Source organism: Aulonocara sp. 'chitande type north' Nkhata Bay, linkage group LG9 (assembly GCF_057382095.1).
Source record: "Aulonocara sp. 'chitande type north' Nkhata Bay isolate Kocher_YH1m ecotype deep benthic linkage group LG9, A_spYH_male_GT1.1, whole genome shotgun sequence".
Classification (NCBI taxonomy): Eukaryota; Metazoa; Chordata; class Actinopteri; order Cichliformes; family Cichlidae; genus Aulonocara; species Aulonocara sp. 'chitande type north' Nkhata Bay.
This window is the reverse complement of record NC_141352.1, coordinates 534,681-559,123: the sequence shown is the minus strand read 5'-3', so window position 1 is coordinate 559,123 and position 24,443 is coordinate 534,681. Positions and strand designations below refer to the sequence as shown.

General features: G+C 42.2%; 1 protein-coding gene across 2 annotated transcripts in view; it reads right to left on the bottom strand.

Moving 5' to 3' along the window:
• Window positions 1-368: 368 nt before the first annotated feature.
• The window catches only part of arhgef4 (Rho guanine nucleotide exchange factor (GEF) 4), a 106,807-nt gene continuing 82,732 nt past the window's right edge, over window positions 369-24,443 (bottom strand). For both annotated transcript variants that reach the window (XM_086305287.1, XM_086305286.1), the window contains 9 exons: window positions 22,943-23,122; window positions 22,545-22,745; window positions 17,814-17,993; window positions 17,308-17,540; window positions 12,034-12,163; window positions 11,796-11,927; window positions 2,950-3,193; window positions 2,620-2,697; window positions 369-1,678 (listed from right to left, as the gene is read on the bottom strand). In XM_086305287.1, the coding sequence (XP_086161413.1) occupies window positions 1,521-1,678; window positions 2,620-2,697; window positions 2,950-3,193; window positions 11,796-11,927; window positions 12,034-12,163; window positions 17,308-17,540; window positions 17,814-17,993; window positions 22,545-22,745; window positions 22,943-23,122 (1,536 nt within the window). In that variant the 3' untranslated portion in view covers window positions 369-1,520. The remainder of the gene's footprint in view (window positions 1,679-2,619; window positions 2,698-2,949; window positions 3,194-11,795; window positions 11,928-12,033; window positions 12,164-17,307; window positions 17,541-17,813; window positions 17,994-22,544; window positions 22,746-22,942; window positions 23,123-24,443) is intronic.

The window sequence follows — 24,443 nt, the reverse complement described above, 5'->3', positions numbered from 1 at the left end:
TCTGGTGCAAATTACTGACCTCTGTCATCATTTTAAGTGGGGGAACTTGCACAATCGGTGGCTGACTAAATACTTTTTTGCCCCACTGTATAGTCTGTGCTTCCCACAACCTTTAATTATAAGTTGTGCAGTGTAACTACATTAAGTGTGAACTGTATCAATTTTCAAAGCAATCTCCCTTTGAACGGTATGAAAAGCAAAGTAATACAGACTTGATACTTTCAGCAGGTTTTTTAATCTATAAAGTGAAAATGTTAGCTTGTACTCCATGTTAGCGTACACATGGTTTTTCGTTAAAGAAGTGAAACTCCAAAAAGAGTGGCATGAAACAAAGTAAAAATCACCCCAAGTTGAAGCGACATGAGTCATTTTAGGAACGTTTAATTTTTGAACAGAAAGGAGTAAGGAGTACATTTCACTAAATGCACTTACAGAGCAATATCGCCGGGCTGCACTGATCTGACATGAGATTATACTGGAAATCAGATACACAGAGCAGGAATAGTGAATACAGGTAGATAAAAGAATGTGTGTTTGTGAGACAGAGAGATGCTGTCAGCATGGCTGCACAATGAAACCAGCTTTAACCAGCAATCAGGTTAAATATAGCAGGGCTCTTCAGAGATAAAAAAATATTCCTCACAGTATTTCTTTTAAGCACATCCATGCATGTCATTGTAAAGCATCCATGACACACTTCAAATGGCACTTCAACAAAGAACAGAAAGAAAAAGAAAATCGAGCGAGTTGCGTACTTTCGTTGACACAGCAGGTATCAGGAGTCGTCGAGGTTCAGACCGTGGAGCCAGAACAGCCGAGAACATGTGCTGAGCCAATTTGTCTTTGGGCTGCGTTTGATATTCGTCAGGAGTTTGCACATTACACCAGAGAAGTACAAAACCAAATCCCGGTGGATCATAATCACGAAACAAAACATAGCTGAAATCATATTTCTGTACATGGAAACAAGAAATGTTGTCTCTTCATAAGCAGACAAGGAACAAATATAAAAACAGATCATCTGGCACTACAAACACTTGGCATCTGTCAAATCATGAAGCAACAGAAGAGTGAAAATAAACAAGGTTTTGTTGACAGGCAACGTCTTCACAGAGACAGCACAGTCAGGAGTCCCACGCTCACCTGCAGCAGTACAGTACTAGTACAGTACTAGTACAATAGTAGTACAGTACTATTACAGTAGCAGTACAGTAGTAGTTTTAGTTCCAATCAGTGCTTGATTCAAGGTCTATTTATAAGTGAACCAAGAGTTTACTCTACCTATCTGACTCATTGTCTCTAGAGGACCATTCCCATGTCTGATTGTTAACCAACATATAAAGTGCTTTCAAAAGATAACATATTCAATTCATATCTATACAATAAATCAATAATTAGAGGATATTATGTGTAGGAATTAAAGAGAGGAAGGGTTAAAAACGGTCTATTCAGGCACGAACAGAGACTCTTTCTCCTTCTCTGTTCCTTTTCTCCAAGGCTTTTTTTTCCTTACAGTTTTTTTACTTCTTGAAGGGCGTCAGTCTGCCAATGTTGTGCCAGAAGGTGGAGGTCTTGCGCTTGGGCTCAGCCAGCATAAAGACCTGCTGCTGGGGCAAAGCAGAGGGGAGAGAGGGGTGTTTCTGCCTCAGGAGGAAGTCATAATAAGGTCTGGACACCGCTGAGGAGAAGACGAACAACAGATCATTACTTATAATACAATAATAATACATTTTATTTATAGGTGCCCTTAAGACCCTCAAGGTCACCTTACAATAGCACAAGAACAATAGCAACAATACAATATAATAAAACATGGCAAAATAAAATATAGACATAAGAGAAAAAAAAGCATGAAAGTATAAAAGCAAGTATAAAAGCTGAGCAACGTAAAAGTGGACTAAGCCCGAATCAATTGTATGCAGTTTTGAATAGATGGGTTTTGTGACGTGATTTAAAAGTGGTGAGAGAGTTCGTGATCTGGTGGAAGTGCATCCAAAGTCTTGGAGCAGAACAGCTAAAAGCTCGAGTCCCATGGTAGTCAGGCGAGCAGGTGGATTTATGAGGTACACCGTAGAGAAGAGAATTACAGTAATCTAAACGGGATGTGACAAGAGCATTGACAAGTATGGCAGTACTGTTTGGAGTGAGTGAGGGACGAAGGCGGTTAATATTACGGAGATGAAAATAGGATATGCATTAGGAAACAAGGAAGGGTTTCATTATGAGGGTCTGAGATTGCATTTGTTGTTTAAATCTAACTCGGTAAAAGTTCAGTATAAACTAAAGTGAGCGGCTATGAATGACAGGGAGACTTCTACAAAGAGCCAAACAGGTGAAACAAGAAAAATATTAGATATACACATAATCTGTTGACATACGCACATGGCAGCAGATCACAAAGTGTGTACTGCCAGGCGTTTCGATTCGTTATCATCTATGGGCCACTTTTTTACCCCTTTGCTCAGTTCCACTGCTGTCCACTGCAGTCGTGTAGGTAGAGCAGGTCATTTACTAATTGGAAGGTTTAATCCCTGGCTGCTCCCATCTCCAGTCTGCACAGTATCCTTGGGCAAGATATTGAACCCCAAGTTACTCTACGATAAATTGATTGGTGCATACCTTTGGGTTTCCCAGCTGGATGGCTTTTGCAGGCATTCAACATGGCCTGTTTCTTCTGGACCTCTGTGAGAGTGAACCCTGACAAAAAGAAAAGAAAAACAACAGGTTTATTCGTAAGGACACCAGACCGACAGCATTCAAATCAGCTGACAGAAAATGTCCTTGACAAAATGAATTTAAAAATCAGAATTCTGTGAAAGTTTACAGCGTCTGTATCTGTTTAATGCATGTGCCACGACAGTGCTGCAACAAACTTGGATTGCCACCATTATTATCATCCAAATGTTTTAGCATCCATTCATATGAAGACAAACTGAGCACATGTCTGACCTGTCTCGCGGTCTTGCTGGACCTGCCTCCTCTCATCAGTAAAGGCCCGGAGCCAGCGCTCTTTCTGCTCAGGCTTCTTAGCACATAGGAGGTGGACTTCATCACCAGTTAGCGAGCGCAGTTTCAGAGCATTTTTTACGCTGATGTTGAAGTCTTTCTCCTTACCATCCTCCAGATCTATTACTTCCATGTGGTCCATGTCAATCCGGCCCTTGTAGTAAAGCATGTCTCGGCGCAGGAGGTCCTGCAACAATAATGGACAGCAGATTTAAAGAAGGATTTGTTTTGAACAAGAGTAAAAAGAAAAGTAAATGAAAGCATACAGGTTTGTTTTGTTTAGTTTTTTTTGTTTAGCACTGTGTCACCTCAACAGTTCTCAACAGCCCAAGAGAAAACCCTAACAATCACATCACCCCCCATGAGCAACCACTTGGCAACAGCAGAAAGGACAAACTCCCTTTTAACAGGAAGAAACCTCTGACAGAATCAGGCTCAGGAAGGAGCCGCCAACGGCTGTGACCTGTTTGGAGTAAGAGGAGGGAGACTGGTTCACTTCCACTGCATGTCTTTAGTCCTGAGGTAAATAATAACAAATGACTGAATGTTCAAAGGTTGATTCTGTTCATCTGGACGTAGCGTTTTCAGTGGGAGAAGCGTTTCGTCACTAATCCAAGTGACTTCTTCAGTCTCAGCTGACTGCAGGTTTCAATCTTATAAACAGTACATTTGCATAATGACTGAAACCAGCCCACTGAAGGAACAATGGGCTGGGAGGGCAGTTCCTTCATCATAATTATGCAAATTCTCATGACCATTGATCAACAACCAGTGATCAAAGCCCACTGATCAATGGCCATGAGTACCATAGTCAGCAGTTCTCTCCTGGATCGGCTGGATCTTTCTTTAGGCGTCTTCCCAGCTTTGACAAATGTCCAGCTGGGATAACAACATTTAATCAGAGCCTTTTTCCCACTTTGGCACGGACTGCCTAAAGCTTGCTCATCAGTATGAGCAAACAGCACGTAAGATGGCGGATTACAGGAACCACCTGAGATTCAGCCTCAGATGCAGACAAAACAGGATTACTCCTAAAAGTCTGCAAATGAGCTTTTCAGTTAAAGGCTTCCAGGCAACAAAAATCCTCCAGAAGGCACCACACCAGCTGCTTAATGAATGGGTGAGGCAGACAAATTTTACCATCGACGTGCTAAAATCTCAAGAGGAGCGGATCCGACAGAGACTGACAATGCTTTTAGATGAGAGCAGACCAGGCAACAAATGAAGTTTGACTTACTTGTTGTACATCGGAAACCACAGCGAAATACGGAGAGTGTACTCAATGGCCAGAAGAGGGAACGATGCAACACCGAAGATGTAGACAAGTGGGTGAAAAATTTGTCTGACAGACAGCTCACCCAAACAGAGAAAACATCCTTGCTAAAGGGTTGAATTTTGCTGTCATGGTGAGACAAATCCCGCTAGTGGAGCTGATCACAGCCACAGAAACAGCAATTCGAAACAACAATATAAAAACAACAAAACAACACTCTCAGCATCGACCAAGTGTGTTTGAACTGTGTGTGAATTCCACCTACTTCACATACAAGGGTCAGTACTACAGGCAGAAACATGGGTGCCATGGGCTCCCAGTTTCACCCATCGTGGCCAATTTGTACACGGAAGAAGTGGAAAAGAGGGCTTTGCTATCCTACCCTGGAACACCACCAAGCCATTGGTTCAGGTATGTGGATGACACCTGGGTGAAAATCAAATCTCAGGATGTACCACAATTCACGGATCACATTAACTCGGTGGACCGACACATCAAATTCACCAGGGAGGATATGAACAGTGGCAGGTTAGCCTTCTTAGACTGTGAGATTTCCATCAGTAATGGAGGACATCTAAAAGCTGACGTGTACAGTAAACCTGCACATACGGATCAGTATCTAAGGTTTGACACTCATCATCTACTGGAGCACAAACTGGGTGTCATCAGGACGCTATAACACAGAACGAACACCATCCCCACTGACACAGCAGCCAGAGAGGCAGAAGAACATCAAGAAGGCCCTGAGTAAATGTGGTTACCCCAGCTGGACTTTTGTCAGAGCTGGAAAGGCTCCTAAAGAAACCTCCAGCTGATCCAGGAGAGAAGGACAACCAATGACTAAGCGAAAACCTGTAGTGATCCCGTACGTGTCAGGAGTATCGGAACAGCTGAGACGCATTTTCTCTAAACACCACGTATCTGTGACCTTTAAACCCCAAAACATGTTGCGGCAAAAACTGATCCACCCCAAGGATCGGGTCCCCCGACACAAACAGAGTAACATAGTGTACGCTGTTAAGTGCAGGAGGATTGGCAGGATTTATACATCGGGGAAACCAAACAACCAAAGAGGACGGCACAACACAGAAGAGCTACCTCGTCAGGCCAGGACTCTGCAGTCTATCTACACCTACAGGCCAGTGGACACTCTTTCAATGATGAGGATGTAACATCCTGGACAGGGAGGAACGCTGGTTTGAGGGCGGAGTCAAGGAGGCCATTTACATGAAAAGGGAAAGACCATCTCTGAATCGAGGAGGGGGCCTAAGGGTACATCTGTCACCATCTTACAATGCTGTGATTGCAGCCATTCCCCAACTCTCTGTGAATGGGACTCATGGCCATTGATCAGTGGTTGTTGATCAATAGTCATGAGAATTTGCATAATCACGATGAAGGAACTGACCTCCCAGCCCATTGTTCCTTCAGTGGGCTGGTTTCAGTCATTATGTAAATGTACTGTTTATAAGATTGGGGAAACCCTTCAGTTTGCTTAGACTGAAGAAGTCACCTGGATGAGTGACGAAACGTTTCTCCCAATAAACGCTACGTCCAGATGAACAGAATCAACTTTTGGAGATTTACTTACCTGGATGATTGAGCATGCATCAAGACGTAATGACTGAATGCAAAGTGGTGTATAAACAGGGAGTGAAAAGGAAATGTTCATAGCATCATGGAGAGCCTTAGCAGTAGCCTGAGCCTATTGCTGCATATTTAAGAGAGAGGCTGGATCAAGTGACCCGAAACAAATGTTATAAAGCTTTATAAAAAAAAAAGAAAAGTGAGAAGTACAAAGAGGGGCTGCCTCCTGAATCCAAACTGGGTGCTGGTTAATATAGGAGAGGGACCTGACAGCTAAAAGCTCTGCTTTCAGACTTGTGGCGACTTGTGGCTCCCAGAGTAGAATAGGAAACAAAGTGCTCATTTGGGGTGATATATGGTAAAATTTGGTGTTTAAGATGAGATGGGGCTTGATTATTCAAGACTTTGTATATGAGGAGTAATTTAACTTTGGCTCTTGATTTAATAGCTAAAAATATGGTCTCTTTAGTCCATGTCAGAGATCTCACTGTAGGATTTTTGATCACTACAACCTGAAAAATAAAGTATTACAATAGTCTGGCCTAGATGTCATAAATGCATGAAATGTTTTTTTATATCACTCTGAGATAGGATGATCCTAATTTTAGAGGTACTGTGCAAATGTAAGAAAGCAGTCCTTACTATTTGCTTAATAATGTGCATTACAGGATATAATCTGGACGGCATTATCTTGGCCTCCAGTAACCAGGACAAGTATCTGGTTAGACACGTGATGTAGATTGGACTCAATACACAGGGCTCAGGAGAAAAGTTTACAAGACAAAGTCAGAAGCAAAGCAAAGGGATTTCCAGTTAGCGAGGCCCATGGCTCCACCACAGTATTTTCTTTCCTCAGCAATCTCTCTTTCAGTAACTCTCTGAGATCCATTTGCAGGTCTCTGCTGCCGAGTGAGCCAACACAGGAGGACTGGAGGACCATGGCATCACATTTCTATGATTTTTAAGGCAGAATATAAAAACTTCGGCATAATCTGAATTTAGAAAGAGATAATTAGAGGTCGTCCAGCCTACAGTTTAATGAATTTGTGAGCTAACTGCTCACGCCTCCACCCACTCACTCCATTAATTGACTTCGGCGCCGAACAGAGTTTTATTGACTTTTCCCTTGCTAAGAAACTAGGCTTAACTGTTGAGCCACTGCCTCATGCTCTACGAACCTCCTCCCTGAATGGTTAGCGTTTACCAGACGTCACCCACATTACTGAACTGATAACATCATTCCGGATATCATTCTGAGTTAATCAGTTTGTTTGTTTTTAAGGCTCCACTAACCCATCTGGTTCTTGGCTATCCCTGGCTGTTACAACACAACCCCACTCACTGACTGGAGAAATGGCTGCATTTCTAGATGGAGGGAGGAATGCCACATGACATGCCTAAGATAATCCAATCCAATCCAACTTTATTTATATAGCACTTTTAAAAACAACAAAGTTGACCAAAGTGCTTTCCAATAATAAAACAATAATGATAATAATAATAATGGATTGCATTTATATAGCGCTTTTCTAGGCACCCAAAGCGCTTTACAATTCCACTATTCACTCACACTCGCATTCACACACTGGTGGACAGCGAGGCTGCCATATTGCGCCATCGGCCCCTCTGACCAACACCAGTAGGTGGTAGGTGAAGTGTCTTGCCCAAGGACAAAATGACCAGGACAGAGATGGTAAATGGACTAATTCTTATATAGCGCTTTTCTCTCCCAGAGTACTCAAAGCACCGTATGCAACATGCCTCATTCACACCCACTCATGCAAGCACTTCTAAACGCAAGTGCAAACTAATCTACATTCACACACAGTCACACTCCGATGAACGCATTGGAGGGCAATTTGGGGTTAGTATCTTGCCCAAGGACACTTGACATGCAGACTGGGGAAGCCTAGGATCGAACCACCAACCTTCCGATCAGTAGCTGAGCCACAGCCACCGAGAGAGAGCAGGGGGATCGAACCGGCGACCTTCTGGTTACAGATGAGTTTCCCAACCCCCTGAGCTACGGTCGCCCAGATCTACCACCTCCGTCTCTCCTCTTTCCAGCATCACCTCCGCCAACACCTCCGAACCTAGCTGCTGTTCCTTCGGTTTATCATGAACTGGCTGAGGTATTTAATAAGGATCGTGCCTCCACACAGGCCCAATGATTGCGCTATTGACTTGCTATCTGGGCACCATTGCCAACCAGTCGACTCTAAAGCCTGTCCCAGCCAGAAAGGGAGGCCATGGAGGAATACATTACCAACTCACTTGTTGCTTGGATAATTCAGCCATCTTCCTCTCCTTTAGGGGCAGGATTTTTCTTCGTGGAAAAGAAAGACAAGTCTGTAAGACCTTGCATTAATTATCGGGGTTTGAACACAATAACTGTTTAAAAAAAATGCCCGTTGCCTTTGTTGACTTCTGCGTTTGAGCTTCTCCAAGGAATGACAATCTTCAGTAAACTGGACCTCCGCAATGCGTACCATTTGTTTCGCATAAGGGAGGGGAACGAGTGGAAGATGGCCTTCAACACTCATTTGGGGCAATTTGAGTATCTTGTCATGCTGTTTGGGTTAACAAACGTTCTGGCAGTCTTCCAGGCCATCGTTAATGACATTCTCAGAGACTTCATCAACCACTTTGTTTTTGTCTACCTAGATGATATCCTCATCTTCTCCAGGTCAGTGGTGGAGCATGAACGGCATGTAAAACTAGTGTTGCAGAGGCTGCTGGAGAACCGTCTGTTTGTTGAAGCTGAGAAGGGCTTCCTCTCTTCCATTATTAAACAGGAAAATCTGAGACTGGATCCAGTAAAAGTCCAAGCGGTCTTGGAGTGGTCCACACCACCAAACTGCAAACAGCTTCAACGATTCCTGGGGTTTGCAAATGTCTATCGTCGCTTCATTCACGACTTCAGTAAAATTGTCTCACCTCACCTCTCCAAAGTTTCAGTGGTTTGGGGGTGATAACCTTCAGTGGGGGCAGGTAGCCCATGAGGTTTTTGCTCACGTGAAGCAACCTTTCACTTTGGTGCCCATTCTCACCCAGCTGAATCGCACCTGACCCTTCCGTGGAGGTGGAACTTAGTCAACAGACTGAAGGTAAACTCCATCCATGTGTTCACAGAACAAAATTACGACGTTGGCGACAGAGAGCTACTGGATATCAAGTTGGTGATGGAGGAGTGGCGGTAATGGCTTGAGGGAACAGCACAGCCTTTCACTGTGTGGATAGACCACAAGAACCTCGCCTACCTTCAGTCAGCAAAACGGCTTAACGCGCGCCAAGCCAGGTGGGTCAGGTTCAGTTTCTCAATTACCTACTGGCCTGGGTCCCAAAACGTCAAGCTAGATGCTTTATCACACCAGTTTTCACCTTCTGAGGAGGCTCAACTGGAAACACTGGCCTTTCCTAGGGGCTGTGTAATAGGAGGACTCCCCTGGGAAATTGAGTCAGCGGTATGGCAGCATACCGAACCTGATCCTGGGACAGGACCCCCGGACCGGCTCTATGTCCCTTCATCCGTGCAGGCCCAGGTGCTCCAATGGGCATGATTCTCGTGTCATCCTGGAATCCAACGCACCATCTCGTTCCTGGGAGCCTGTTCTGGTGACTTTAGCTCAAGATGCCCGAGAGTATGTAAAAGCCTGCACCATCTATCCCCAAAATAAATCACTGACCTCTCCTCCGGCGGGCCTGCTCCAACCGCTACCAACCCCAGGCCCTCTTGATCACACATCGCCCTGGATGTTTTGACAGGCCTTCCACCTTCACCAGGAAACATGGTAATTCTGTCTATTATTGATTGCTTTTCCAAAGCAGCACATTTTGCAGCTCCCCACAGCACTCAAGATGGACCAGCTGCTGATGGATCACTTGTTCCACCTGCATACAATCCCTTCAGATGTCGTCTCCAACCGTGGACCTCAGTTCACGTCAAAGGTATGGAAGGAATTCTGCTTCACCATATGTGCCCAGGTCAGTCTCTCATCAGGTTATCACCCCCAAACCAATGGTCAGACAGACAGGCTGAACAAGGAACTGGAGCCCTCTTCCCATTATTCACTGTGCATATGTATATTAGAGATGGACCGATCCGATATTACGTATCGGTATCGGTCCGATACTGACCTAAATTACTGGATCGGATATCGGAGACAAATAAAAAATGTAATCCGATCCATTAAATATCACGAAAGCACCTCACAAAACTTGCAACACGCCGTAACTCACCTCAGAACGTTAGCACGTCGGAGCAGTATGCATCACGTGATAGAGCGGCTGTGGCATGCGGGACCTGTCGGTGGTCTGGATAGCATGTGGAGCTTCGCTAGCAACCCGGCATTTCATCTCCGACAAAGTTATCCCGAGAGAAGTAAAGCAAGTGTGTAAGTCCATCTCTGAATGTTTGTAAAGCATTCCTGCGTTAAGCTTAACAAGCGATATATGGAGCGACTGCCTCTTCTTGCTGCTACTTCAATCATGAAACTGCTTAACGATCAGCTGATCGGCTTTTCTGTCACGAGTCCGTGTCTCTTGTTTGTTTTTGGCCCACTTTGCACCAGAAAGAGGAAACCAGCGGCTGAACAACAGCAGCACGTTTAAGCTTGATCAGCTGTTGTTAGAATTTATTTAATATTACTTTCTACACCAGGATCTTTTTCTACGTAGCTGACGCTGGTAACTGTGCAGGGGCGGATCTAGCAAAGTGTAGCCAGGGGGGCCGATAGGGCATTAACAGGGAAAAGGGGGCACAAAGACATACTTTTCTTTCTTATTCTCATTTAAAATGTCGAGCTTTTAATAAATAATTATCTGACACCCAAAGTTTTAATTTGATGTAAAATGAATAGAAGTCAATTACTGTATATAGTAACTATTAAGTCTAATATACCCTAGTAAGCTATAGTACTTTTTCCTTTGGGAAGGTACCATCTGTGCAGTCTGCAATTTTGTTGAAGAAAGATGTTGAATCTATTTAATATTTCTTGAAAAATAATTGATTTCTGTGCATTTTTTTTCACACTGCATCAAATTAAGGTTGATTACGTCGATTAAGCATCATGAGGTGGAGCGTGAGGGGTGGTTCCCTATTTTTTATTTATTTATTTTTGTTGTTGCTGGGAGTTGGAACCCTATTAGTTAGGTTGCTTAATATTTATGCTAAGTACTCTTTAAAATACCAGAATAGGGAGGATGGTGTAGGTTTAAGTTTATTAGATTGATCAGTATTGCTGAACTATGAAATATTTTTTTTTGCATACAGGTATAACAGAATAGCTTTAGTGTAGTTGTTGTTTTAAACTTGAGTATGAACCTATACAAAATGCAGCAAGATATTTAAAAAACTGTTTTGTTGATTAAAAAACACTATATCGGATTCATATCAGTATCGGCAGATATCCAAATTTATGATATCGGTATCGGTATTGGACATAAAAAAGTGGTATCGTGCCATCTCTAATGTATATATTCCCCTTTAAATAAATTTTTTCACTTTTCACTAGTTTTAGAGTTTTGGAGTCCTGCGATTGAGTCCTGCACCAAACAAACCTTGACAATTCAGTTAATGATCCATCTCAGTACATAAATACCACCATTTTTCTTCTTCCACTGACCAAACTGTCTTCTTCTTGTGGAATAAAGTGAATTATTATTAGAAAATTATAGAAATGTATTTGTATTTAGAATACAAATTAAGCCTATTAGCTTGACACATTAGTATTACCTTACACAGACACCTTGAGGGAACTGTTGTTGTGTTTTGGCGCTATATAAATAACACCTGATACACAACCATGGATAACCTTTTCTTTTGTACATATACACTGATGCCCCTTTCTCCTGGCACTTAGGGTGATTCTTGCCACATGCTTTTATCAGTACCTCACAAAATGACATCCATAGTAGAAAAAAAGGGCACCTTTTTACAGTACACCATCTGATGGTCAAAAAGGAAAAACATTCTCTGTTGACTCTTAGCCTGAGGCAGGGATAGCTTGGTCAGCTCTCCTGAAAAGATGAGCTCAGAGCTTCTGCTGAGGACATCTTCACCCTGTAAGGTTTAAAGCACACATGCAGCTATTAGGTGCTTCTCAGACATGCTGCAGTTAATAGTAAGTGTTGGAGAAATGTTAGAAAAAAGATGCTTCATTACAAACCTCAAAATCCTCAATGGAGCTCTGCCACTGAGCGATCTTGTCGATGTTCTCAAGGCGCCGTTTTCTCTCATTTATAAGCCTGGCAACATTCTTCATGGCATTCAAAGCTGCCTCCACATCTTTGTAGTCCCTAAAGTTTAGAGAGTGACATGCATTTGGATTATAAAGTAAGTATTTGTGGTGATTCCATAACACACTCTATATTTTCTGTGAAGCACAACTGATGCATCCGCCATGCTGCAGAACTCCATTATTAAACAACCATTAAAGCAATCACTGAGTTGTTGAACAGGGCGTCGTGTTACAGTTACAGTATAGTGTGGTTTCGGACAACCTGTCAGAAAATGGGGCTTTCTGTAGAAAAAAACCCCAAACTGCACAAACTAAAATGCCGTGTCTGTTAGTCTTTTCAGACAGAAAAACCAACTAATTTATCAGAGGTCACCTTAGAGTGAAGTAACTGTAAACCTTCTGTGCCTCACTTCACAAAATATATTTAACAAATGCACCATTTTATTTCCGTTCAATTGAATTTAATTTATAAAGTGCCAATTCACAACAAAAGTCACCTCAAGGCCTTTTATACTGTAGGGTGATAAAGACCCTACAATGTTAGAAAGAAAATCCCAACAATCAAATGAGCCCCCATGAGCAAGCATTTTTCAACAGTGGGAAGGAGAAGCTCCCTTTGAGTGGGAAAAATCTCAGGTGGAACCAGGCTGAGGGGAGGGCCAGCCATCTGCCGTGACCAGCTTGGGAGTGAGGGGTTAGAGAAGTGAGCAGAGAGACACAGAGTCATAGTTACTAATGACTGACTGAATCTTTCATGAATGAATCCGCTGTGTATAAAGCCACAGAGAGTGAATGAAGAAGAAATGGTCAGTGAATCACGGGAACCCCCCAGTAGCCTAAACCTATTTCAGCATATCTAAGGGATGATTCAGTGTCACGTGATCCAGCCCTACCTATACGCTTTATAAAAAGGAAAGTTTTAGACCTAATCTAAAAGTACAAATAGTGTCTGTCTCCTAAACCCAGACTGTGAGCTACTGATATCCCATTCCCCCCAACTCTGAATTATGATAGTATGGTATTATGAGGTCTTTAAGATAAGATGATTATTCAACATTTTGTATGTAAGGAGAAGGTTGTTAAATTGGGGGATTTACAGAGAGCCCATGGGGAGAATGTGGGAGAAATATGGTTTATCTTCTTAGTCCCTCCAGCCTTCTGTTTCAGCTGAAGGCTTTTCAGGGAGATAATACTGGATTTTCAGTAGTTAACACTAGAAGCAATAAATGCATGAACTGACTTTTCAGCATTCTGAGACAGAATGTTCTAGTGATATTGCACAAATACATAAAAGTAGTTATGTGTACAGTCAAGGACATGGCCTGATTAAAAAATGACACAGGTTCCTCAAAGCGCTGCTAGAGGCCAAGGTAAGTCCAGTATCTGGTTAGACAAAATGTTTTTAAGATTCCTGCGGCCAAATTAAAAAAACAAATCTCAGTTTAGAAGTAAATTAATCATATTTAAAGTTGGGCTATCACTTAATGATCAGACTTAGAGCAGTCTTGTAGGAATGAGTTCTAAGAGACATGTTTACATGTTAGAGAAAGTCAATATAAGCAGCTATTAAAGCTGTTGTATTTACTGGTACATCCTTGGGAAGGGTGTGAAATTTATTCTAATTGTTAGAAAAATAATAATCATTACTAGTCTTTACTATTAAAGTCTAAAGGAAGACTCCATTCAGCAGAGCTCTGACTCTTTGTCAGCCTGGAAAAAGTGTTAAAAAGAAACCTATCATTGACAAATAGTAAGATGTCCCAGCTCTACAGAAGACTTTTCCTTCAGAGTGTTGGATTGTGTGTGATGAGCACACAGAGGCAGGCGGAGGTTTTAACAGAAGCGAGCCCTTTATTAAACCGATGGAACAGGTACAAAACAAAGGCAAAAGTCCAAGTGTAAATGGGAACTATTGAAAAACTAAACTTGGAACGACAGAAACCAGAACATAACAGGACACTCTGATAAGGGACAAAGGGGAACTGACACCAGATAAACACAGGAGGGTGGTCAGGGGAAGTGGAGACACATGGGAACACAGCTGAAGCAAACAGACGAGATAGGGGAAGCAAAACTGAACATAACATGCACGAGACAAGGGGCTGACAAAATAAAACAGGAAAAACAACACAGAGAGAGTGAGGGACACGGAGAGACTAAGACAACCTCGACACAGAAGGGAACTGAGAATGAACGAGGACTGAGAACTAGAAATATAGACAATAACCCAGGAAGCACGGGGGGAACATCAAAGGCACGAACAAATCCAGATAAATCCAGAATACTTTTCTCAAAACACAATACAATGTTGATTCAAAAGTCCAACAAACAAAACATATGATGAAACAGACCCAGGGATCCTAAACTATAGTATTGCTATGTAAAGCAAAAGACAGATATTCCAGGTCAAATTAAGGTCTTCCAAAGGCACAATATCCTCTCCAGCCTATGAGTTATGTGTTTAAGTTAAGTTAAATGCAGTGTCATTTCAACATATAAATGGATGGACTTACAACAATTATTTGGCTGGGCACTGAACCTGACAAAAAAGTCAGAGACATCAGATAAACACACTGAAGATGATGGATAACAGCTAAAACTGTTTTTTGACTTGTCCAGTTAGAGTGGACAAGGATAAATAGAGTTTTAATTCATCTTTAACAGTGATGGATGGATGGACGGATGGACGGATGGATGGATGGATGGATGGATGGATGGATGGATGGATGGATGGATGGATGGACAGATGGATGGACGGATGGATGGATGGATGGATGGATGGATGGACAGATGGATGGACGGATGGATGGACAGACGGATGGATGGATGGATGGTTGTTTGCCGATTTTGGTTTGGATTTTGCTTGTATGGGAGCAGACACAGTCTCTACGGGGATGGAGTTTTGGGGGTTTACTGGAGGGTGTTGCTATAGGTCATCAGAACAGCCTGGCGCTAAACTGCAGAGCCTTGGATTGGTTCTGCTGCGGCCCATTACCTGCATGTCATTCCCACACACTCTTTCTTCCCTTGCTTTACTCGTCACTCATTGCACTGTGCAAAGAATGAACAGTAAAGGCAAAAATCAATCAATCGATTTAGATAAATGCTGATAAAATACAGTGACCAGCTATAATGAAATAATGTATTTGCACATTTTTGGGACATTTAAGGTGATGCACTTGCATTTATATTGTGCTCTTCTAGTCATACTGATGCTGCAGTGCTTTAGACTTTCTTTTGGGCACTCCTCCCTCTAGGGCAGTGGTGGGCAACTCCAGGCCCCGAGGGCCGGTGTCCTGCAGGTTTTAGATCTCACCCTGGGTCAACACACCTGAATCACATGATGAGTTCATCACCAGGCCTCTGGAGAACTTCAAAACATGTTGAGGATTTAGCCATTTCAATCAGCTGTGTTGGATCAAGGACACGTCTAAAACCTGCAGGACACCGGCCCTCGAGGCCTGGAGTTGCCCACCTCTCAGTAGTTTGTTCACCTCCATCTCAGTTCATACATCCTCATCTGTCACACTAATCCTCTGCATGTCTTCCTTCACTACATCAATCTTTCTTCCTCCTGCCTGACAAGTCCATCTTGAAGATTCACTGTCATGGACTCTGGGGTGTTGGCCCGAGTTTGATGTTCTGTATTTGAGATTCTACTGATACGTATGGCTTTTGTATTTCTGGCGGAGGTGTGGTCCCTGGCTCAGCTGCAGGGCAGGGGTGGTGCAGTGAGCTCAAGGGGCAGTGCCGGGGAGGTGGGACAGGTGCGTGGAGTTTAGTTAATGAGCTCTCTCTCTTCCTTCGTGATATAGTGAAGCCGGAGCTGAGAGTGGGGAGGAGTGTCATAGCGCAGCTGAAAGCTGCACGCGTGGGTGCTGAACCGAACGACAAGAAACTGTCAGTAGTGTGCCACGTAAATAAAGAGAAAATAAACACGGTCAGTGTTGTGGTCCTTGTCACAGTATTCTTTTCTTTGTAGCTCTTATTCTTAGTTTTAGATTCTCCTTGTGTTATAGTTAAGTTCTTTAGTTTTGGTTTAGTGACCATTCCTGCTTTCCTTGTATCCTGTTGTCAAGTTTGTTTGTTAGACGTCTGTTGTTCGTACTTCGTGTTTTACTTTGTTAGTCATCTCTTCTGTTTGGTGTTTAATTTTCCTTCCCCCATGATTTGTGATTATTCTGATTTAGTTGAGCTGTGTTTCCCAGGTGTTTCCTCACTGCCCATCACCCTACTGTGTATTTCTCATTCCTGTATTCCCCTTATTCTTTGTCAGTGCCTCAGTTCCTCTCACCCTAGCTTGTTCCTGAATGCTTCTTCTCAGTTTCCTGTGCTGTAGTTGCTAGCTTACTTTTTTAACTTTCACATTTTCCTCATTAGATTTGTGTTATGTTTTATGGACATTTTTTTAGGCTTACAAAACAGGTTGTATTCTGTTTATTGGGCACTTTTGTGTATCTGCCTTGTCTATGGACAATTTAGAATGACCATTAACCTAACATGCATGAAATTGGACTAGAAAGAAACTGGAACACCTGCAGGTAGACATGCAATTCTCCGCACAGAATCCATCTCATACTAATATATTATTCTTGTTTTCCTTTTATGGAAGTTTCCGTGACCCCTTGTCTCTATATGTTCCTCCCTGAGCCTGGTTCAGCCACACGTCTGAATATTTAAGAGGTCTTCCTGTTAAAAGGGAGTTTTTCCTTCTCGCTGTAGGCAATCATTGTTTGAAATTCAGTTTAAGGCAGAGGCTCTTTTTTTCCCTCAATCTGTGTATGTCTGAATATCCCACTAAGATTTAATGCTGCATCACTCTTAAGAATGAAGATGAAACCCAAAGAGTGTGTAAACTTAAAACTTCAGATAACTGCATCTGACTACGTGATGCCCTGGTTAAGTCTTTAGGAAATCTTAAATTCTGAAATATCACCACTTGTGATTCTGTTATTCTGTTATACTCACATGTGCACACGGGCAACTGTTGAAATCGAGAAAAAGCCATCATTAAGCTATTTTAGCGCTTTCATTTGGAGAAAAGCTTTGTTGGTGGCCTGACACAGAAAAGCATGTGACTGTCTGCATGGATTTTTGGATTCGTCTACTGATGAAATGTATGTCATAGAGAGGAGCCAACTGGACCCTCGCTAGCTCGGGAGCACTTAAATTCTGACAGTTTGTCAAAGAGCTTACAGTCACCTGTGCTGAGGGTTGGTATATTTGAGCAGTTCTGCCAGCTGCAGCGGGTACTTGCAGATCTTCTGAACTGGAGTCAGCAAAAAACCATCCAAAGATATGTCAATCATCTTCTGAAGCAGTCGGCAAGCCTCAAAGAAGAATACATACTTGTTGACCTTCATCAACTTGGAGAGTTGGATGCAGGCATTGGGGTGGTTGTTGCAATACTCTGAATAGATCTGGAAATCTGTTTGCTGAACACAGACAACAACAAGTCGGGCTAGAGGTGAGAGAATGGTGTGGGAAGAGTGTTTAATATGTGACTGAAAACACCTCTCAGACCTGTCATGAAACATCATAAAGCATTTTCAATTAATCAGGCAAAAAAATGTAGGTGTAATATAAGCACTATGAAATGGACAACTCAGAAGGACTGAAAGCAGAAGTGTGTGTGTGGGTTAACTGGTTTTCTAAAGGTTTTAAGAAAACCAGTTGAAGATTTTTTGTTGTTTTTTGATTCAGCTTACATGTTCAAGGAAGCAGCAACCAATCTCACTCAGATGTGGCTGCTCCTTGTTGAACTTCTGCTCGAGACCTTTGAGGAACTTCCTTTGGAATCGGTAGATCTCTTCGATATTCCCAAAGATGGTACGAAGCTGCTCTTCAGTGAACATGTCTGTCCTTTTGCGGCACTGTTTGATGTAACCCTGAGGGGCAGAGACAGGAGGAAAACCTGCTGATTTTAGATGTCAAACATACACAGAGCACAGTGTGTTCACAGACTAACTGTTCTCTCTCATTTTTCCACTTGGTTTGAATTTGGTCATTTGTACATTTCAGACTATCTCAGAGTTCAGGCCCAGATTTCCTGATGCTGGAGGACAGATTTCCAAAGTTCTTTTTCCTACATGCAGGTCAGGTTTGGGGGCCAAATAAAGGGACTTAGAATCACTGACAGGATCTTGCTGGGGGGCCTTGGGCGCTGGTGGAGAACGTCCAATGTGCTTTTTTGCTCAGCATGCTGCTGTCCAATGCAGCTTGGTCTTTGCTGTTGGTTGCAGCCACTTGGGGCCTCTGGGCTTATGTTGGTTCTCATTATGCGCATGCTCACCCCCCCCCCCAATCAAAATGGGCCACAGTGTTATCATTTCAGTAGTAATAAGAATGAAGTTTATGAAGTTTAGGAGTATACTTGCCAACATTTAGATGTAAATTGTCCTTTGTGTAAGTGCAGATGGGTGTGAGAACTGGAAAAGTGGTTTTTAAAACTTGTTATGAAACTGTATATGCAAAACTACTGCTATGTGAAATTAAACTGGTGAGATAAAGTATAACCGTTGGTGAATGTTTTGCTAATCAAAAACTGAACCCTTCTAAAAGAAGAACGTAGTGTAACTCAGTGCATACCAGTGATGTTGCAAGTGAGACAACTGTTGCTGTGATGTGGCGCAATATAAATACAACTGAATTGAAACTGAGCTGATGCTGGCATCATCACATTTTGAAAATTTCTTCAGTACAATTTAATATTGTCCTGGAGATCTAATAAGGTCAAACTTTCCTAAAATGTCTTTTTGTATTTAAAAATTAATTCTGTTACTTTTGCTTTTATTGGCAAGATTTAGGCAATGAAACTGGTATATGGCAATTATAAATAATGAAAACCTGAAATTCCATTTTAAGCAATAAATTGCCCCCCAAAAAAATTATAACGTAAGTTAATTTAACAATCCATTTTCAAAAAAAAGAATTAAATATCTATATAAATATATATATATATATATATATATATATATATATATATATATATATATATATATATACACACAGTGGGGCAAAAAAGTATTTAGTCAGCCACCGATTGTGCAAGTTCCCCCACTTAAAATGATGACAGAGGTCAGTAATTTGCACCAGAGGTACACTTCAACTGTGAGAGACAGAATGTGAAAAAAAAATCCATGAATTCACATGGTAGGATTTGTAAAGAATTTATTGGTAAATCAGGGTGGAAAATAAGTATTTGGTCACCTCAAACAAGGAAAATCTCTGGCTCTCACAGACCTGTAACGTCTTCTGTAAGAAGCTTTTCTGTCCCCCACTCGTTACCTGTATGAATGGCACCTGTTTGAACTCATCATCTGTATAAAAGACACCTGTCCACAGCCTCAAACAGTCAGACTCCAAACTCCGCCATGGCCAAGACCAAAGAGCTTTCGAAGGACACCAGGAAAAGTATTGTAGACCTGCACCAGACTGGGAAGAGTGAATCTACAATAGGCAAGCAGCTTGGTGTGAAAAAATCAACTGTGGGAGCAATCATCGGAAAATGGAAGACATACAAGACCACTGATAATCTCCCTCGATCTGGGGCTCCACGCAAGATCTCATCCCGTGGGGTCAAAATGATCATGAGAACGGTGAGCAAAGATCCCAGAACCACACGGGGGGACCTGGTGAATGACCTGCAGAGAGCTGGGACCAAAGTAACAAAGGTCACCATCAGTAACACACTACAACGGCAGGGAATCAAATCCCGCAGTGCCAGACGTGTTCCGCTGCTGAAGCCAGTGCATGTCCAGGCCCGTCTGAAGTTTGCCAGAGAGCACATGGATGATACAGCAGAGGATTGGGAGAATGTCATGTGGTCAGATGAAACCAAAGTAGAACTTTGTGGTATAAACTCAACTCGTCGTGTTTGGAGGAAGAAGAATACTGAGTTGCATCCCAAGAACACCATACCTACTGTGAAGCATGGGGGTGGAAACATCATGCTATGGGGCTGTTTTCCTGCCAAGGGGACAGGACGACTGATCCGTGTTAAGGACAGAATGAATGGGGCCATGTATCGTGAGATTTTGAGCCAAAACCTCCTTCCATCAGTGAGAACTTTGAAGATGAAACGAGGCTGGGTCTTCCAACATGACAATGATCCAAAACACACCGCCCGGGCAACAAAGGAGTGGCTCCGTAAGAAGCATTTGAAAGTCCTGGAGTGGCCTAGCCAGTCTCCAGACCTCAACCCCATAGAAAATCTGTGGCGGGAGTTGAAAGTCCGTGTTGCTCGGCGACAGCCCCAAAACATCACTGCTCTCGAGAAGATCTGCATGGAGGAATGGGCCAAAATACCAGCTACTGTGTGTGCAAACCTGGTAAAGACCTATAGTAAACGTTTGACCTCTGTTATTGCCAACAAAGGTTATGTTACAAAGTATTGAGTTGTATTTTTGTTATTGACCAAATACTTATTTTCCACCCTGATTTACGGATAAATTCTTTACAAATCCTACCATGTGGATTCATGGATTTTTTTTTTCACATTCTGTCTCTCACAGTTGAAGTGTACCTCTGGTGCAAATTACTGACCTCTGTCATCATTTTAATAGAATAGAATAGAATTCAACTTTATTGTCATTGCACATGCACAGGTACAGGGCAACGAAATGCAGTTTGCAATCTCGCGAACTGTGTATAGAGAGCGACAGCACTGATCGGTGAGTGATGATAATTTGTGCACCAATTCCTCTGACATCGTCTTATTAATCGTTAGCTTACTATGCAAACATGACAAGTGAAATCTCCCGCAGCTTAAACATGTGAGAGGTTGATCGCGCAGAGAATCGCTGAGCTTATGTGAGTGCGTGTGTAAAAGCAGCAGGATTTATATTTGACTACGATGACCTGGATGACTGAGAACCTTCACAGACAGATATATATATTTTAGTTCTGCTGAGCCAAATAAGACAGGTCAGGGTGAAGAAGTGACAGCCAAAGAAAATCTTACCACAAAACGGAGAAGTTATGACAAATCAGACTATAAGGCAAAAAGAAAGTGCAGCTTTATGGTTTCATGGACAAAATAATTTCTGGGGCTGCAATATGATGAGCTAAATAACCAGGGCTGCACATAAGTGGTCCGCAGGTGCGCATTCGCTGTCAAAATAAAAAAACACGCACAAGGGTTAGGGTTAAATTTAAAAACTGTACTTTTGAGTTAAAATATATATTTATAATTTTAATAAATGACAAATTAAAAAGGCATGAACATTTTTTTTGTATCGAAAAAATATCGAACCGTGACACCAAAGTATCGAACCGAACCGTGAATTTTGTGTATCGTTGCACCCCTAATGTATATATATATATATATATATATATATACATAGATAGATAGATTTGTCGTTAAAGGAAAGAGCCAGAAAACTCATAAATGTATACAAAGCCAAAGTAAATAGTGCCCAGGGAGTGAGTGCTTTGGTGGAATTTTGCATTCTTGGAGTATTAACCTTCTCTTCCACAGGGTGTCTTTGGTCCTGTCTCCCTCTCCTCAAACCAAACTGGCCGCCCCCTCCATGAGGGAGGTTTCTTCCTTTTAAAAGGGAGTTTTACCTTCCCACTGTTGCCAAGTGCTTGATCTTTGGGGCTCCTGTATTATTGTAGGGTCTCTGTTGCACATTGTAAAGGGTCTTGAGGCGAATCTAGTTTGATGTATAAATAAAACTGAACTGAACTGAATTCTTACATTAAAGTTCTGACCTGGAAGATGACATGTCTGTTGAAAATGTGACTCTGGCTTGTTGTACACTTTAATAAAGAAGCATTGTTTGTCTTTTTTTTTTATTACAAAATATTGCACGTTTTAAAGTCTTGCTCTTAAAAAAAAGAGGCAACAACAAAAGCTAAGAGAGGGTTGTAATTCATTCAGCAAGTCCCTGTGCTGGTCTGTACTCTGCCCACAGTCCAAAGACATGATTTACTCATAAATATCTACATTTCATAGATATTAATGTGAATGTAAATGACAGTTTGTCCTTATTTGTCAGCCCTGTGATCAATCCTCAGGCCTCTTATGCATTAACAGTTGGGCTAAGCTCAGTGACACTCAGGTGCTGGAGCTTGTACAAGCGGTAAAGAAAATGAATCGAAGGATGTAACCTGTGTATACATTATCATGCACCCTTGACTTGAATCAGGCTGCAGGTTAAATACTGTGGGGAGTGTGTGTTGACACTCAGAACAGGTGTAATACAGTCATTCACAATAAAGTTCGAGCTGGTCAAGCAAATAATGGGATGAGAAAAATGGCAAAATGAGATGGTCAATGAAACTACGGGAGAATTTAGACATTTAGAGGGTTGGCAGATATATTGGAGACATACAAGAGAGTTAAGCAGACAAAGTTCCTCATCTAGAAATCGATTTCTAGATGAAGCTCGAACAGATATGTCCCAAGTAAAACACCAATCAATTTCAATGCAAACCTCACAGATGTCTTTCAGGTGCTTGATGTAGTCTCTCTCTGTGCTCATAATCTCATTGATGACATTTGTTCTCATCTGCTCTTTGCAGGGTAAACCAGGTCCCAGCAACAGGCCCAGACTTGCCCGGTCCTCTTCTCCAGCCTGAGCCTCCTCTAGGTGGGCCAGATACTCGTCCATGGGTTCGTCCTGGTTGACACGCAACTGGAGAATGCAGGCAGTGTTAAAAGTATGCAATGACTCTAAGTGGCTCAAATAATAACCCTGTCTTTCAATGTCATCTTTTTCTTCACAGATGCCAAAGTTTAGTAGCAGTTTGATGTCTTTTGATATATATCCCGTATATCCTTACCTGGATGATTGAACATGCACCAGAGTACAGTCAGAACAGAGTTTCTCACCCGTACAAAGCTGGCAGGGAACCAGCCCTCACTGTCCATGATGCGACCCCACCACCACTCCTTGTTAGTTGCATCCACTACTTCAATGACATCACCGGCCTTGAAACCTAACTCCTGGTCATCCATGGTAACATGGTCCCAGAGCCCCTCTGCATACACCACACTGCCATCACTGATGAGCTGCAGAGAAACAACAACAGGAGGGACTGTGGTCACATACAATCAACTTCTGGTTGGGACTGCAGTAGAGTCATGGTATACAGGATTAATGTAAGAACTCTTTCAGCCTTCTAGCCAGGTACAGGTGTGGTCTGAAGCTTGCATACACGCTTCATGGGCATGAATGTTGTGGTCATTTTGGGCATTGATTTCTTTTAACTGTTCCTTTTCTTAGGGTGAAATGAGTGTACACATCTTTACTATATCCTGGGTCTGTTTACTCAGTGAGTTTAAGCTTTTTGGATTGTAGTTTTTCTTTTCTTTAAATCTCTTATTCTTGGTTTTCCTAGGGTTTGTATTTTTCCATGTACTTTTTCAGTTTCCTGTTTCTGGAATCGGATCTACTTTAGGCACTCATGTAATTAACACTCATCTTTACAGACACCTCCATGCATTTGAGTCCGCACGCTTCCACCACACTCTGCACAGCAGAATTTCAAGTTTTAATATATTTTTGATTTTTTTCTAATTCACACAGGGTCAAAAGTCTACATACAGCCCTACTAATATCTGGTAAAATATCTCTTAGTAAGGTGCACCTCAACCAGATGCTTTAGATATGCCTGAATGTTGTTGATGGCTAAGTCTGGCTGTATATTTGTCCACTCTTCTTAGCATAAGTGCTAGAGTTCACTTAAATTAATTGGTTTCCTGGTATGGCCCTGGCTTTAAGCACAGTCTACAAACTTTTGAAAAGGATTAAAGTCAAGGCTTTGGAACGGCCAGAATTAATGGGCCATTTCTAAACAGCTGCAGATTCCAGGATTCAATTTCAGCTCAATTTTATTTATATAGCACCAAATACCATAACAGGATCAACAGCTCAAACTGTATGTAAGTACAAGTTAAACGGATAGAACAATTTGGTAGTATGTTCAGGAACAACCCAGGAGCCACCAAGATTAAAGCCTGCCGTTAACGGCTGTGTGTGCTATCATTTTGTGTTTTGACAGCGTCCACAGAATAAAAAATCACTGAGAAGCTAAAATCAAATTAAACTTAGAAGGAGATACATTATGGAAGAAGAAGAAACAGAGGAAGCACTTTTCTACTCTCCTGGAGTACTCTATCCAACACGCCGCATTCACCCCATACACACAAGCACTATTATCTATACAGTGAGTGCTTTCTAACTATCATTCATACGCATTCATACTCCAATGGATGCATCGGAGAGCAAGTCAGGGTTAGTATCTTGCCCAAGGATATTTGGCATGCAAACTGGGGGAGCCAGGGATCAAACCACCAACCTTCCGGTCAGCAGCTGATCTGCTCTACCTCC